Source organism: Acomys russatus, chromosome 19 (genome assembly GCF_903995435.1).
Source record: "Acomys russatus chromosome 19, mAcoRus1.1, whole genome shotgun sequence".
NCBI classification, from domain to species: Eukaryota; Metazoa; Chordata; class Mammalia; order Rodentia; family Muridae; genus Acomys; species Acomys russatus.
The window spans coordinates 38,809,975-38,824,155 of record NC_067155.1 but is presented as its reverse complement, the minus strand read 5'-3'; the positions used below and the strand labels follow the sequence as shown (position 1 = coordinate 38,824,155).

At 43.0% G+C, this 14,181-nt stretch overlaps 1 protein-coding gene across 1 annotated transcript; it reads right to left on the bottom strand.

Moving 5' to 3' along the window:
* Nucleotides 1–8,319: 8,319 nt before the first annotated feature.
* Nucleotides 8,320–9,255, bottom strand: LOC127202545 (olfactory receptor 2AE1-like). The gene has a single exon (XM_051161189.1). The coding sequence runs from the start codon at nucleotides 9,253–9,255 to the stop codon at nucleotides 8,320–8,322; it is 936 nt and encodes a 311-aa protein (XP_051017146.1).
* Between the last annotated feature and the right edge of the window lie 4,926 nt (nucleotides 9,256–14,181).

The window sequence follows — 14,181 nt, the reverse complement described above, 5'->3', positions numbered from 1 at the left end:
GGGACTAGCGAAGTGTGGAGTCTTGTCTCCCCTCTAGTTTATGATGCTACTGAGTCCGCGTTAGACTAGTGCTGCCTTCCACAGAATGCTGTGTCCCAGGAGAGCTGTGTTCACTTTAGTAGCTTTTCTTCTTTGCACGTCAGTGACATCTCCTAGCCACACTTGGCCTTCCACAGTCTAGGCAGGCCTTGTGACCAATCAGATACCACTCACTGGATAACTGGAATTCTAGCTGAGGCTTGGACATGGGAGTGCCTCCCCCATGTGTTGGAACTGTGAGATGTAACCACTGCACTGAAAACTGTACAAAGAGGAGATCTGAGTATGTCTTTTTTTTTTTTTTGATACAGGGTTTTTCTGTGTGTATTTCTGGGTGTCCTGGACTCACTCTGTAGACCAGGCTTGCCTGGAACTCACAGGGATCCACCTGCCTCTGCCTCCTGTGTGTTGGGATTAAAGGTGTACATGCCCAGTGAAGGTCTGCATATTAATCACCTGTGGGAAGGAGGCACCTGTGTATAGGTGAGTTATGCACAGAAGCCAGTCACCACAGAGGCCAGAAGAGGTGTCAGATCCTCTAGAAGAGGAGCTACAGGAGTGGTGAGCCTCCCAACACTGGTGTGTTGAAAGAACAGCAATGGATCTACCCTCATGCCTGGTCTCAAACTGTACCGCAGAGCAGCAGTAACAAAAGCTGCATGCTACTGTATAGAAACAGGAGGATAGACTGACGGAATCAAATTGAAGACCCATAAATAAACCCACACATCATTGGCCACTTGATCCAAAACCAGACAAATGGAAAAAAGATGTCACCTTCCACCAACGATGCTGGTCTTACTCGATGTCTCCATGTAGAAAAATGAAAACAGATCCATATTTATTACCCTGCACAAAGTAAAGTTCAAGTAGATCAAGGAGCCCAACATAAAACAACAAAACTATTTGAGGAGAAAGTGGGAAAGAGCCTTCAACTCACTGGCAAAGGAGACAACGTCCTTAACAGAACACAAACAGCTCAGGCTTTATGATTAACAGTGAATAAATGGGGCCCCATGAACCTGAAAAGCTTCTGTAAAGTAAAGAACACTATCAATAAAACAAAATGACAGCCTACAGAGTGGGAAGAGAATTCACCAACCCTACATCTGACAGAGTGTTCACTTTAGTAGCTTTTCTTCTTTGCACTCCAGGGACATCTCCTAGCCACACTTGGCCTTCCACAGTCTAGGCAGGCTCTCTGACCAATCAGATACCTCCCACTGGATTAACTGGAATTCTGGACTGAGTGGTAATATCCAAATTACATAAAGCAGTCAAAACAGTAAACACCATCAAACAAAATAATCCAAATAAAAAAGAGGGTACAGAGCTGAACCGAATTCTCATCAGAGGAATCTCAATGGCTGAGCAACACTTAAAGAGATGTTCAGTATTTTAGTTATCAGGGAAATGTATATCAAAATGACTCTGAGTTTCCAGCTTATACCCATCAGAATGGCTAAGATAAAAGACTCAAGTTAAAGCACATGCTGGTGAGGATGTGGAGAAGGGAACACTCTTACACTGCTGGTGCAAGTGTAAACTTGTACAACCGCTTGCAAATAAATCTGGTGCTTTTTCAGCAAATTGGGAATAGCTCTACCTCAAGACCCAGATATACCACTCCTGGGTATATACCCAAAAGATGCTCCATCATACAACTTGCTCAACTATGTTCATAGCTGTTTTATTCATAATAATCAGAATCTGGAAACAACCCAGATATCCCTCAATCCAAGAATAAGAAAACTGAGAAACTGTGGTACATTTTCAGAAAGGAATACTATTCAGCTATTAAAAAGAAACCATAAAATTTGCAGGCAAATGGATGGATCATCCTGGGTAAGGTAACACAGACTCAGAAAGACACACATGGTATGTTCTCACTTGTAAGTGGATTTTAGCCATAAAGTACAGGATAGCCATACTAGAATGCACAAGCAAAGAGGATAAGTAACATGAGGGATCCAAGGGAGGATGTTTAAACCTCACTCAGAAGGGGAAATAGAATAGACAGAGGTAGTGGTTGAAGAGAGAGAACATAGTAGAGAGGAAACACTGAGAGATATGAGCGAGGAGAGCAGACCTGGGGAGAGCAGGGACCGGAGGACAAAAGGCCTGTTGAGAAAAGAGAAACGTTTGGCAGGGGCATCTCCATGACAACCTGGAGACCTAAGTCATGGCAGGCACCCAGGGGGATGTGAGAGAGACTCTAGATGAGAGTCCGAGTACCAGGGGTATGGACTCAGTTTTCTTAAACAATATATTTTATTACAAACTTATTAAGCGAGCATACATCCCTTATACCCCGACTAACTGAAAAAAATAGGAGAAGAGGATTAAAGAATACCAAAACGATAAGGATATCAGTTCCAAGGATCGATTCTCCTGGTGTGGTCAGCAGGGTTTCTTCTGCTGGAACCTGGAGTAACCAGAACCTGGAACCTCAGCAGGAGCTGGAGCCCCAAAGCCTTCCCTTTAGCTGTTCTCTCTAGGAGCATCTCAAAGTGCAGCAGTGAATGGCCAGCCAAAACTTTCCCAAGTCTCCAAAGGCCCTGCCTCCAGGGTTAGGCTCATTTATAGATCTCCTCCCAGAGTTTGTTCAAGGGATCTTATCAGCTGGAAACAATTAAACTAGTGAATGAGGTGGTTTGTCTTCTAGTGGATTAACTTCACCTGTTTTCACAAGAGATTTCTGAGCCCACCCTTGGGATCATAACAAAACCAGGTTTATCTCTCCTTCACAGCGGCCATAGAGACTGAAGATGACAACCTCTAACTAGACAAATCTCCTAGTAAAGGGAAGGAAACACCAACCCACTCACAAAAACCTTGACCCAAAATTCACCCTGCCTAAAAGATGTGCAGATATAAATACAGAACAGGTATAGAAGAGATTCAGGGAAGGTTAAACCAATGCCTGGTTCAACCCAACATCCACCCCATGGGAGAGAAACAACCCCTGACATTATTAATGACACCTTGCTATGCTTGCAGACAGGAGACAATCAGAGCTGTTTTCTGAGAGGCTCTACCCAGCTGTGTCTCCAAGCAGGTGTTGAGACTCACAGCCAAAGCTTGGGCAAAGTGTAGGGAACCTTGCGAAAAAGTGGGGGTGAAAAGAGAGTAAAGGCCCTGGAGGTGACAGGAGCCTCACAGGAAGACCAACTGAGCCAGTGAAGCAGGGCCCAGAGGGACCTGCTGACACTGAAACACAAGGCAGGACCTAGCATGGACTGGATGCAGGCCCTCTACAAAGATGCAGTCGAAGGCCAGCTCAGGCTTCATGTGGCTCCCCTAGTAAGGAAAGTGGGGGCTCTCTCTGACATGGACTCTCTTGACAGCTTTTCAATCACTCCTGCCTAGCAGGACTTCCCTGCCAGGACAGGGGAGAAGAGGGCATGCTCAGACCTGATATGACTTGATGAGCCAGGGAGGACTGGAAGGGGGGGCTCCCCTTTTCCGAGGAATAGGGGAGAGAGAAGTGGGAGGGGGAGGAATGGTGGCACTGAGAGGTGAGGAGGGATGGAACTAAGACCAGGATATAAAGTGAATAAATAAATAAATAAGTAAACAAACAAACAAATAAATAAATATACCTTTATAAAAGGGGAAAACCCTCAAGTACCAGCACAACCTGCTGAGAATATGGAGAAGGAGAACACTCTTCCGTTGCTGGTGGGAGTGTAAATTTGTATAACCACTTTGTAAAGTGACCTGGTGCCTTCTCAGAAAATTAGGAACAGCTCTACCTCAAGACACAGCAACACCACTCTTGGATATATATCCAAAAGACACTCTACCATACAACAAGGACATTTGCTCAACTATGGTCATAGAAGCATTATTTGTAGTAGCCAGAATCTGGAAACAACCTAGACGTCCCTCAACCAAAAAATGGATAAAGAAACTGTGGTACATCTATACAATGGAATACTATTCAGCTATAAAAACCAAGGACAAAAAAATTAGAAATGGAAAAATAAAAACCAAGGACATCCTGAAATAGATGGAGCTGGAAAAGGTCATCCTGAGTGAGTTAACCCAGACCAGTAGGACACACATGGTATAGACTCACTTAGAAGTGCATGTTAGGCACACAGTAGAGGATAACCACACTACAATCCACAGACCTAAGGAAGCTAAGTATCAAGGAGGACCTTAGGGAGGATGCTTACTTCTCATTCAGAAGCACAAATAGAATAAACACTGGGATCCATTGGAGAGAGGAAACAGGACTGGAGCCTACCATAGAAGTCTTCTGAAAGACTCCACCCAGGAAGGGATAGAATCAGAAGCCCAGTCTCACAAGCAAACTTTGTGCAGAGCACAGGGAGTCATATAGAAGAGTTGGGGGCATGCAGAGAGAAGGAGCCAGAGATGTTAGGAGCTCCACAGAAGACCAACAGTCTAAACAAATCTAGGCCTGGGGAGTGGGGTGTGGAAACTGATGCACCAAACCAGGACGATGCAAGGGGAGCACCTAGGACCCCAACTCAGATGTAGCTGATAGACAACTCAGTGTTCATATCGGCTCTAAGGAAGCAGGGCATGCCTCTGCCATGGACACTGTCACCTACACTTTGATCACTTCCCCATGGTGAGGTGCCTAATATGCCACAGAGGAAGAGGATGCAGGCAGTCCTGATGAGACATGATAGGCTGGGGTCAGTTGGTAGGGTTGAGAAGGGCTCCTCCACTCTCAGGACCAGAGTAGAGGATCTGGGGGAGGATGGAAGAGGAAAGAGGGAAGGAGGATGGTACCAGGAGCAGATGAGGGAGGGGGCTTCAACTGGAATGCAAAGCGAATAAATTTTTTTAAATAAAAAAGAAAGCAATTTAAAACTTTCAAAAATTGAATGAAAGTGAAAATACAGCCAGGCATAGTGGTGCACACCTTCAATCCCAGTATTAAAAGGCAGAAGCTGGCAGATCTCTGTGAGTTCAAGGCCGTCATGGTCTACGAAGCAAGTCAAGGACAGCCAGGGCTTGTTACACAGAGAAACCCTGCCTTGAAAAAACCCAAAGAAAAGGAGAGAGAGAGAGAGAGAGAGAGAGAGAGAGAGAGAGAGAGAGAGAGAGAGAGACAGAGAGAGAGAGACAGAGAGACAGAGAGACAGAGAGAGAGAGAGAGAGAGAGACAGAGAGAGAGAGAGAGAGAGACAGAGAGAGAGAGAGAGAGAGAGAGAGAGAGAGAGAGAGAGAGAGAGAGAGAAACATAATGTACCCAAACTTGAGGAGGAAATTCTAAGAGGCAACAAGTTCATCGCACTAAGTACCTACATGAAAACAATAGAGAGTTCTAGAATCAATAACTCAATGACACACTTTGAAGCTCTAGAGAAACAATAAAAATTCATACCAAAAATTTATGGATCAGAAGCAATAAACTCAGGCCAGAAATTAGTAAAATAAAAAAAGCAGTACAGCGAAAACTAAAAATATATACCACCAGACTGTAAAACCCAAAAGAAAGAAATGAAAATTTCTAATTTAGGTAGAATTATGTCACTCCACCCACCTTTTTCTCTCCCCAATTCCCCCAGTCACCTCCCTTGAAATTCCCTGCTATGACCCCACTCTCAAGTTGATAGTATTTTTTTTAAACACTTAGTTACTTATATTAAACTTGGTATGAACAATATTTAATACTCTACACAAATGATAATGAGGTTTGAAAATGAGCAGATTCTTGACATTTATATAACCCTTTTACTTGGATTTTTCAAATTAATCTCTTTAATTTTTAAAAATTTAGTTAATTGATTCAGATTACCTCTCAATTATTATCCCATCCTTTGTAGTCTCCCATTCCTCCCTCCCTCCCACTTTCACCCTATTCCCCTCCCCAATATCTGTGACTGAGGACGAACTCCTCCCCCTCTATATGCTCATAGGCTATCAAGTCTCATCTTGGTAGCCTGCTGTTCTTCCTCTGAGTGCTACTGGGTCTCCCCATCAAAGGGACATGGTCAAATATGGGGCACCGGAGTTCATGTGAGAATCATTCCCCGCTCTACACTCAACTGTGGAGAATGTCCTGTCTATTGCTTAGATCTGAGTAGGGCTTAGATGCTTACTGCATGTATTGTCCTTGGTTGGTGCAGTAGTTTGAGCAGAACCCCTGGGCCCAGATCTGCATGTCATAATGTTTTGCTTGTCGGTTTCTAGGACCCTCTGGTTCTTCTATTTCCCCATTCTCCTATACTTCTCTCACCTAGAGTCCCATTAGGATGTCCTGTCATTGATCCCAATTTCCTGGTAAGTGAGGTCTCTCATGGGTCCTGCCACTTGGGCTAGTGTCTAGATATAAGTGAGTATATACCATTTGAGTCTGCTTCTGGGTTAACTCATTCATTATAATCATTTCTACTTCCATTCATTTGTCCACAAATTTTGGGATTTCTTCTTTTTAATAGCTGAGTAGCATTCCATAGTGTAAATGTACCACAGTTTCTTTATCCATTCTTCTACTGAGGGACACTTAGGCTGTTTCCATGTTCTGGCTATCATGAATAAGGCTGCTATAAACATGGTTGAGCATATGTCCTTGTTGTGTGCTGGAGCATCTTCTGGGTATATACCAAGGAGTGTAATATTATATTTTTAACATACAGAAATCAATAAATACAACCTACTGAGTCCATTATTGCTGTTTGTTCATATATAGGCTCAAGGCAGAACACCCTGATGTGAAAAACTAATAATGGGGTTCATTATCTACCCACTATTGTTGTCATCATCCCAGAGATTCAGAGATAGGCCAACATACAAAAACATAATCCATCACATAAATATCCTAAGATAGAAAAAAGCTGCATGATCATCTTACTAGATGGAGAAAAGTCCAACATACGTTAATAAAATAAAACCCACGAAAGACTAGTGATACAAGGAATATACGTCAACATATGAAAGACCATTTAGGAGCTGGAGAGATGGCTTAGTGTTTGAGAGCGCTGGCTGCTTTTCCAAGGACCTGTATTCAAATCCCAGCACCCACATGGTAGCTCACTACTGTTTTGTAATTGTAGCTCCAGGGACTTGACACCCTCCCACAGACATACATGGAAGCAGAACACTAATGTCAATATAAAAAGAAAGACCATTTATAGCAAGCCAATAGCCAACATTATGCTAAACAGAAAGAAACTCGATTCATTTCCATTAAAATCAGGAGAAGGCAGGGGCTGCAGTGATGAGTCAGCAGTTAAGAGCACTGGCTGTTCTTCCAAAAGACCCAGGTTCAATTCCCAGTACTTACATGAGAGCTCAAAGTGTCTGTAACTCCAGTTCCAGAGGATGCAGCAACCTCACACAAACATACATGCAGGCAAAACATCAGTGCCAAAAAAATTTCCAGGAACAGGGCACGGATGTCCACTCCTGCCATGCTTCTTCCAGACAGTGCTTGAAGCCTTCTCTAGAGCCCATCATGGTGTATCCTAATACTTTAGGAATCCCCTTAGCCTTTACATGTCTTCTTGGCAGTTGACTCGTTGGTTGGTTTTGTTTGGGTTGGTTAATTTTGAGACTGGAACTCACTCTGTACATGATGAGGAATATAGACTTCTGATCTCCATGAGTTCTGAGATCTACCACCAGGCCCAATTCCACTCACTCCTGGAGAGGTAAGCCAGGATTTCATGAATGTTCGGCAAAAACTCTACCAACTGAGCTGCATTCCCTATCCCTTCTTTCAAAAGTTTGTTATTTAATTTTTTTGGATTGGGTTTGGGTTTTGATCTGACTTTATCCTTACTTCTTCAAGAGCTTTGTGATATGTACTCAAGGTGTTTGTGTTAGACAATTGAAGGCAAAAGCAAAGAATTTGAAGTCAGAATCCAATCAATGAAAGTTAAAAATTTATTTTGGAAATCCTGAGGGCTCACACCACCTGAATAGTGATAGAATTTCTCTAACAGGATATGAAATTTACTGAGTTATGAGGGGGAAACAGGGACTGTGTGTGTGGACAGATGGTTGAATTTCCTCTTCCAGAGAAGAGAATGGTTCTTGTGTTTTGGTCAATATTCAAAGACTTGGAGTGTTTTGTAGAATCCTCTGTGCCAATCTTAGAACCAGAAGTTCAGGTTAAGCTTCTAAGATAGTGGCAGTTGTTCTATCAGTTTGGATAATGGAAATCCTATGAGAATAGTAGAATTACACATTACCCGTGTTATTGGTGCACTAATCAAAAAGCATCAGCAGTTTACTCAAATCAGATTAAGGCAGATCCTACTCAAATAAACATTCTGGAAAACTACAATGCAGCCACTAGGTGAGAAGGTCTCTCCTCAACAGTTTCTTCAGAGCCTTGGCAACATCCTTATTGCGGAGAGTATAAATCAAGGGATTCAGAGTGGGAGTAACAAGGCTGTAGAAAACAGAGCCAACTTTGTCCTGCAATGGTGTGCGCTGGGACCTAGGTCTCATATAGGAGAAGATGCACCCACCAAACCAAAGGGAAACTACCATGAGGTGAGAGCTGCATGTGGCAAAGGCATTCTTCTTACTCCCAACTGAACGCATCTGAATGACGCTGTGGAGAATGAATCCATAGGATGTAGAGACAAGAATGATGGGGAGGAGGAGAAGTATCACGCTGCTGATGTACACTGTGTTCTCATACGCAGTAATGTCCCCACACACCAGCTTCACAACAGCTGGAAGTTCACAGTAGAAATGGTGGATGATTCCTGATCCACAGAAATGGAAGCTCATCAAGATGGGTGTGAGGGTTAGGGAATTTATGGATCCACTCAACCATGACACGACAGCCATCATCACTACCACTCTTCTGCTCATGAGCACAGTGTAGTGTAAGGGGCGGCAGATGGCAACATAGCGGTCATAGGACATGAGGGCTAAGAGGACACACTCCGCACTGCCCACAAACAGATAGAGGAAGTGCTGGACCCCACAGCCCACAAAGGAGATGGATTTCTTGCCAGACAGGTAGTTGGTAGCCATCTTGGGGACGGTTGTGAGGACGTGCATCAGATCCATGAGGGACAGCTGACTGAGCAGAAAGTACATTGGTGTGTGCAGACGGGAGTCAGAGCAGATGAGGAGGATGGTGAGGCTGTTGCCACTCACTGCGGTAAGGAAGACCATCATGGTGAAGAGGAAAAGACAATGGTGGTTGAAGGAGTCATCAAAGAGCCCTTGAAGGATGAAGTCTTCCAGAGAGGTCTGGTTCCACCTCCACATGCTCTCTTGCTCACCTCCTGTGGGAACAGAGATAAGACAGAAGGGTGATGCAAGAAACACAACTTCACAATAAGAACTTCCTATGCCCGAAAAAATGTAAAGTTTTTACTTTTCTTTTGCACTTTTAAAAAATATTGTATAAATTCATTTGACATATACTGGATCAGATGTAGACATTTTTGTACATGTATATATCTATGTATAATTGTTCAATATTCATTGTCCACACAGAAGCAATTGTTGGGAGGGAAATTTCGTATTTCTGAACCCTTCTTTTCTTGAAAGATTAGAAAGTTGTGTTCCTACATGGGAGTGTCAAATAAGTCACTGAATTTCATATTGGTCAAGTACAGTTTGAAGCAATGGTTCGCAATATTCCTATTAGTGAGACCCTTTAATATAGTTCCTCATGTCGTGGCAACTCCAAACCATAAAACTTTTTGTTGCTACTTCATAGCTGCAATAGAGTTACTGCTGTGAATCATAATACAGATATTGTTAGTCGTAACCCAAATTGAGAGTGGATGGTTTAAAGACACATGAGTAGTAATCTGAAACATAACAAAACATCTCTGTCTCTGCTCCAGAAAATGAGCCGGAGATATATCCAGCATATATTTGTGCCCATAAAATTGTAAATCATGAACAAGAGAAACTAGGATTGTAGCCTTTCTTCAGCCAAGCTTCACTATCTATGCTTTATCCAGTCCTCACCTGAATACTAATAAGATTGGCTGCTAGATTTCCATGGTGAAGTATGACTCAAACCAAAAAAAAAAAAAAAAAAAAAAAAAGAAAAAAAGAAAAGAAAAAAAAGAAAAAAAAAAAAAAAAAAGAAAAAAAAAGAAAGAAAAATCTAAATGGATATTACAAGTCTCTCTCTCTCTCTCTCTCTCTCTCTCTCTCTCTCTCTCTCTCTCTCTTTCATAATAATTTCCTCCTAAATGAAACACTCCCTCCATGAAGGAGAGAAGTGCCTCCTGAAACTTAGGAACTAAATAAATTTCACATATCCAGGAAAGCTGAGACTTCCTAGAATCTTAAGTGTCCCTTCCATTCCCAAGGGTGTGTAAACAGTTAACATCTGCTGGGGCAGAAGACTCTGACCAGTCAAATTGCTAAGAAGAGACTCTCCTACCCCTGGGGCAGCCTGCAGGTCATGCAGAGAGCTTCAGAGCACTGTAGATCTCATGAATCTTCACCGGTGTCGGGATAAGCTTTTCTGATGTGCTGCTACTCTTCTGTTCATCCTGCTCCTGCAAGTAGCCGCTCTCCCAGACTCCAATAAACTCATTGTCTCACCAAATTGAACTTTGGTACAATCATTTCTTTGGTCTGTCGTGGATTCTAGGGAGAGCGGACACTGTGTGTGTGTGTCATGTGTTCCTGGGGATCATTGTCACTGACACTTAATAACAATCTCCTAAGATCATCATACATTCCAGACGGTTTATGTTTTCAAGCAAAGAACTCAGAACTAAATGCATTTTTCAAAGTGTCTTTTAACGCAGAAATTGTGGTTCACTGATGAAGGCAGCTGAACATTGCAACTTTACGGCCATCACCATACATTGTTATCTCAGTCTCACCCTATGAGGATTAACATATGAACCTTAAGTTCAGAAGGTGGCTCACTGGTGAAGGAACCTTCTTCCAAGCTTGACAATCTGAATTTTATACTCAGGGTCCAAGTGATGGAAGAAAAAAAAACTTCTACAAGTTGTCCTCTGACCTACATACACATAACATGACAGGCCATGCACACACATAATTAAATCAATACCTACCTACCTACATACATACATACATACATACATACTTACAACAATTTTTAGAGACACTAAGTTCTCCTATGCTACCTCTAATTCCGTGAGCAGCTGAGCTACCTACACACACACATACTTATCCATACACTTCTCACTCTCATTTCTCATTCATGTCCATCCCGTGGTCTCAGTGGACACCCACACCAGAACACATCATTTTCTGCTTCCTTGCTGTATTTCTCCCCTAGGAATTTCCTAGTCTTCTTCTTCTGGCCCTTCAAAGACATTTTTCTCTGCCTTCTCAGGAAGCTGTCCACCCGTGTTGCCTCAATAACACCCCGCGACACATGAGAAAGCTGACAGGGGCCAAGTTACCTATAAGGGTTTCCAGGACACCACAAGCCCAATATGATCATCATACCTGGAAATTCCTCAGCAGAGACCTGGGCTCAGAACAAACATATGTGTGCAATGAAGCCAGCAGGAGAGTCCACCATGACATACACAGACACAAGTACACACACACACACACACACACACACACACACACACACACACACACACACACACGCTACTGTTCCCTCCAAACAAGCTTTTCCTGAGGTTCACATCACACTTCCATCTCCAACCCTGGAGACAGTCACTAACAAGTGGAGTTTCAATAATTACCCCAATAGCAGCATCACAGGAAAAGCAGAACCTATGGCTCTGCATCACTTCCCACAGCCAGCTTTCACACTCGGAACGCTTCCAGCAAATAGCAGGACAATCTCACTCACGTCTGTGTCCTTGTTAGCCTATGGGCAGGGTGGACTGAGCAACAAGGTTTCTTCCACCCGTGGGAGTTGGGCAGTGCAGTCATGCAGAATGTTTCCTCTGACTCTAAGCCTCTATTGCAGACCTTTCTAACCCAGCTCAAGAGTTGGACCTAGGATTTTCAGGGTTGTGACACAGTTTCAATCATCACATTCCCAGGAAAAAAAAATAGGATTTCGATTTCCCTGATGTTTTAGATATCTAAAAGTCTCTTCTTAGAGCTACCCTTGCATCCTTCTATTATGAAGGTTTAATTCAGTATATCCAGTCAGGAAGCCCCTTTCTGACTGTACAAGTTTTTCCTAACTGTAGCTAAAGACACTAGAATGGACATGGCCTGACGTGAGCCAGCCATGAGGGAAGAAGAGCATCATGTATTAGAAATGAAACCGCTGCAAGCCCAGAGGGCCTACAATGACAGCTAAGCCAATTTGATAAAGCTGAATTGACAACATGGGGACGTTCCCACAAAGGACACATCCTGGATCTCTTCTGGGAACACTTACCAGAGACACTAACTATTATTTGCTCTTCACTGTGAGAGATGAATTCCCTAAGACTTGATTTACTTGGAGATTGTTTGTGGGGTCACAGGAATAAGGTAACTAGAAATAGTTTGCCCTGGGGACAATGTAGGACAATTCTCACTAGGGATCAATTAACCATAATGAACAGTTGCTGGAGTTATGTGTTCTGTTTTGGAATAAAGATCTCTCTTTCCTCTTTCCATCCAAGCATCCTGACAAAGCCTGAGCAAACATCTAATAAAGAGGGTTTCCCTAGAGTGCAAAGAAGCAAACAGTGCATTGATCTCTGTATTGCAAGACTCAAGAGAATCAATCAGTCACGGTGCCTGCAAGTCTCAGTACTGACAGATACTGCTCGAGTGTAAGCCATCATCCTGTGTGAGAAAAGAAGCTTTGGCTGTAACTTAGTCCACCAGATAGGTTCAAGTCTCTCCATGAGGCTGGAGACACACACACACTCAGCATGTACTCACGTGGCGAGAGGCTATAAATTCCATAGATAGAGTAGATTGGAAATCAGCCTACCACAGGCTTTTAACACTAACTCTCCATAGAGTTCACCAGTGATGCAACTCCACACTCCCCATAGATGACCGTACCCTGACCACTGTACCCCTCACAACCATTTATTATAGCTACTTAAACTTCTTTGTAGGACATTTTCTGATCAAGAGAAAGCAAGTGAGCCTAATGGAAGAGGAAGTATGTCCTAAGTCCAAGTACAGGGGAGGAATGAAGGCAGGAAGACATCTTCAAATTGCCAGCAAGCCAGTCCATGTCAATTAGTGGGCTTTAGGTTCCATGAAATGTACTGTCTCAATAATATTAAGTGTCCACTAAGAATGTAACACTTATATAATTCCTGATTGTGTCATGGCTCTTTTTGCTATAGGTAGTCTATTGTATATATGTGTAATAAGTTAAATGTATATGTAAAAATTTAAAAGTGTGTTTAATAAAAAATATTAAGTGTCAAGGGACTAGTGACATCTTATTTAAAGCTATAATCTCCACATGTACTGTTAGCCACTATGTACACAAAGGTAAACACGTATACACAAATAAAGACTGATCCTGGTGGCTGTCTGCCAACCCCTAAACTGTGGCTAGGTGTCCATGTGCTCCCTGGCTTATGTTTTACTTGTTTTCAGGATCCAAAAATAGCTCAGTCTCAAAAATAGGCCACTTCTCATGATGGAAGCTGGCTATAGCGCTCTGAAATTTGGGGCACAGTGAATTTGATTTCTGCTGCAGTGCTAGCCTGTCACACAGGAAAAGTGACTCACACACCAATCTCCACACTGGATTTAAGGCTTGTAAAAACCGTAGTTTGCTCCTGTGTGTAAACCTGCCGTTCTTTTGATACCAAGGGTGCCTGGCTCACCTGTTGTGTGTAGGGGTGTGTGTGTGTGTGTGTGTGTGTGTGTGTGTGTGTGTGTGATAGTACACATATACACGTGTTACCCATGTATGTCTACAGATGTGGAGCCCAGAGGTGATCGCCAGCTTCTTCCCCAGTGGAACTCCATCTTGTTTGCTGTAGACAGTTTCTCAACGAACCTAGAGCTTACTGATATTACTAGAATGACTATCCAGGAAGCTTCTGGGATCATTCTGTCTCCCCATTTCCCACCTGCAGCTGGGGCGATAGGTGTACATGATTATGCCCAACTTTTGTTGTAGGTACTGTAACTTAGTCTGTAGAGTTCTTTCTCCCACACATGGAGCCCCAAGGTCAAACCTCAACACACATACCAAGTGGGATGTCCCATCCTTATAATCCCAAGTGGAAGAAGCTGCTGAACTCCCAGAATGCA

Bases quoted from the DNA above. Each gene is read 5' to 3' on its own strand.
- LOC127202545 (XM_051161189.1), bottom strand. From the start codon at position 9,255: ATGTGGAGGTGGAACCAGACCTCTCTGGAAGACTTCATCCTTCAAGGG.